We start from the raw sequence: 2,048 nt of genomic DNA on the forward strand, positions 1-2,048 counted from the left end.
ACCTGAATCAGAATGTAACGACCTAATTTGAAACTACCATCAAAACAGATTAAATTTACATTCAGGTTTTTGGCAACTATGTGATTTTTTATTGCTCATATTTAGCTTATGATTAACAGGTCTTTTTCATGAATACTGCTATCAATTTTTCATTTACTTTTCAGTGAAGACATTTGCATTTGTCACTTTCACATTTCATCTCTTTATTTTTTTCTCTATCTTGTTAAATAGAAAGTTTCTAAATTTTCTTACCAATTACATTCTCAGTTTGACTACATTTATAATAGCATAAATTACAGATTGTGATGTGGGGATACATGGCATTTCCATCTTAAGACCTTAAGAAATGCCTTGCATCTGATTTGCATAAATAACATTTCCAACAGGTTTTTTTAGATATTACTAAATGTTTTGCTTATCTTCTTTTGGGACTTGATATTCTAACTGATTATTAATTGTTTGTAACCATCTTGTGAAGTGCCATATATTGGGAGGTCTTGCTGTTATTTCTGTATATTTTTAAACCCAAAGGCAGTAACTTAGTTTACAGAAGATGTTTATTTTAGTGATTTTTTTCTCTACCTCCACCTTTTTTCTTGCAGTTTCTAATGAGGTACCAGAGCATCCCTGTCTGTCTCCAGTCTCAAATCATGTTTATGAACGAAGACTGATTGAAAAGTATATTGCAGAGAATGGGACTGATCCAGTAAATAACCAGCCACTGTCTGAGGAACAACTGCTAGATATCAAAGGTAAGGAAGATCAGGAGAATTACTTTATTGAATGCAGACTACCTAATCTGACTGATCTCTTAAAACCTTGTATGAAAGTCTTGAAAATATTTGTTAGTTTATTGTAAGATGTGAAATGATTCCAAAATATCAGGGCCAGGTTTAAAGAGAGGATTGTTCAACAGATCCATTTACAACAATATTTCAAAAAAGTGCTGTATGTATACATCTCATTTATTTATTAAATTATATGCTGCCCATCTCCCTAACCAAAGCAACTCTTGATTAAAATGTATATCTGGCACTTCTCCCTAATCAAAAATACCACCTCTGTTTACATTCACATTTTCTCACTTTGTACTTTGTCCATTGTTTCTATGATGCTCTTTCCATCTGATTTGCTTGAACATCTGTCTCCAACTATATATCAATGTCTGTGGTCAGATTTGTGTACCTTCTGTAGATTTTTTCAGCTCCTTTGGTTTTAAAATAGCAAGGCATGAATATACCATCTTTGCTTTTCCAGTGCCATCCATAGTCTTAAATTCTATCCCCAGCTGGATCACACTGAAAGAAACCCCACAACAATAGGAAAAAAATAATTCATTAAAATTAAAGTTGACAAAACTGTCCTAGCCACGGTTTAAAGACTTGTGAGGGTAAATATTGGGGTTCTCTAGAATTAATGCTTGTATATATTTCATTCACAGTTGCCCACCCAATTCGGCCTAAGCCTCCTTCTGCTACCAGTATTCCAGCTATCCTGAAGGCCCTACAAGATGAATGGGTATATATATATATTTTCATACAGTAATCCAGAATTCATATTTTATTGTGAGCAAGTAAGTTCTGCCACTCGTGTAACATCCAGAATCAGATTTTGTCCTCATAGAACAAGGGATTAATAAAAAAAAAAATCAATAGGTTGATTTCAGATGTCATGAAAGCTATCCATTTTCACTTTGCTTTTCCTGTTCACAAGAGTGGAAAGCCCAAGGCAGAAATTAATGGGCTGCATGTGCTAGTATGCTGTGTGTTCGCAGTTACTGACTAAGCCAGCGTCTCCAGATATCGTCCCATACAATATTAATGTGTGAAATTACTTCCTTCAGGATGCCGTCATGCTACACAGTTTCACTTTGCGCCAGCAGCTTCAGACTACACGCCAGGAACTTTCTCATGCCCTCTACCAGCATGATGCTGCCTGCCGTGTCATTGCTCGTCTCACCAAAGAGGTGACTGCTGCAAGAGAAGGTACAGCACAGAATATTATTATTTTTATTTTTTTAATGGTGTCCAAGAAAACACCCCATTATG

At 35.3% G+C, this 2,048-nt stretch overlaps 1 protein-coding gene across 1 annotated transcript in view; it reads left to right on the plus strand.

Moving 5' to 3' along the window:
* Window positions 1–604: 604 nt before the first annotated feature.
* The window catches only part of LOC107292671 (pre-mRNA-processing factor 19), an 8,482-nt gene continuing 7,038 nt past the window's right edge, over window positions 605–2,048 (plus strand). The window contains exons 1-3 of the mRNA XM_015821782.1: window positions 605–752; window positions 1,442–1,518; window positions 1,844–2,044. Coding sequence (XP_015677268.1) covers window positions 1,853–2,044 — 192 coding nt within the window. The 5' untranslated portion in view covers window positions 605–752; window positions 1,442–1,518; window positions 1,844–1,852. The remainder of the gene's footprint in view (window positions 753–1,441; window positions 1,519–1,843; window positions 2,045–2,048) is intronic.

The sequence above is a fragment of the Protobothrops mucrosquamatus genome, unplaced genomic scaffold (assembly GCF_001527695.2).
Source record: "Protobothrops mucrosquamatus isolate PMUCROS unplaced genomic scaffold, P.Mucros_1.0 scaffold1399, whole genome shotgun sequence".
Classification (NCBI taxonomy): domain Eukaryota; kingdom Metazoa; phylum Chordata; class Lepidosauria; order Squamata; family Viperidae; genus Protobothrops; species Protobothrops mucrosquamatus.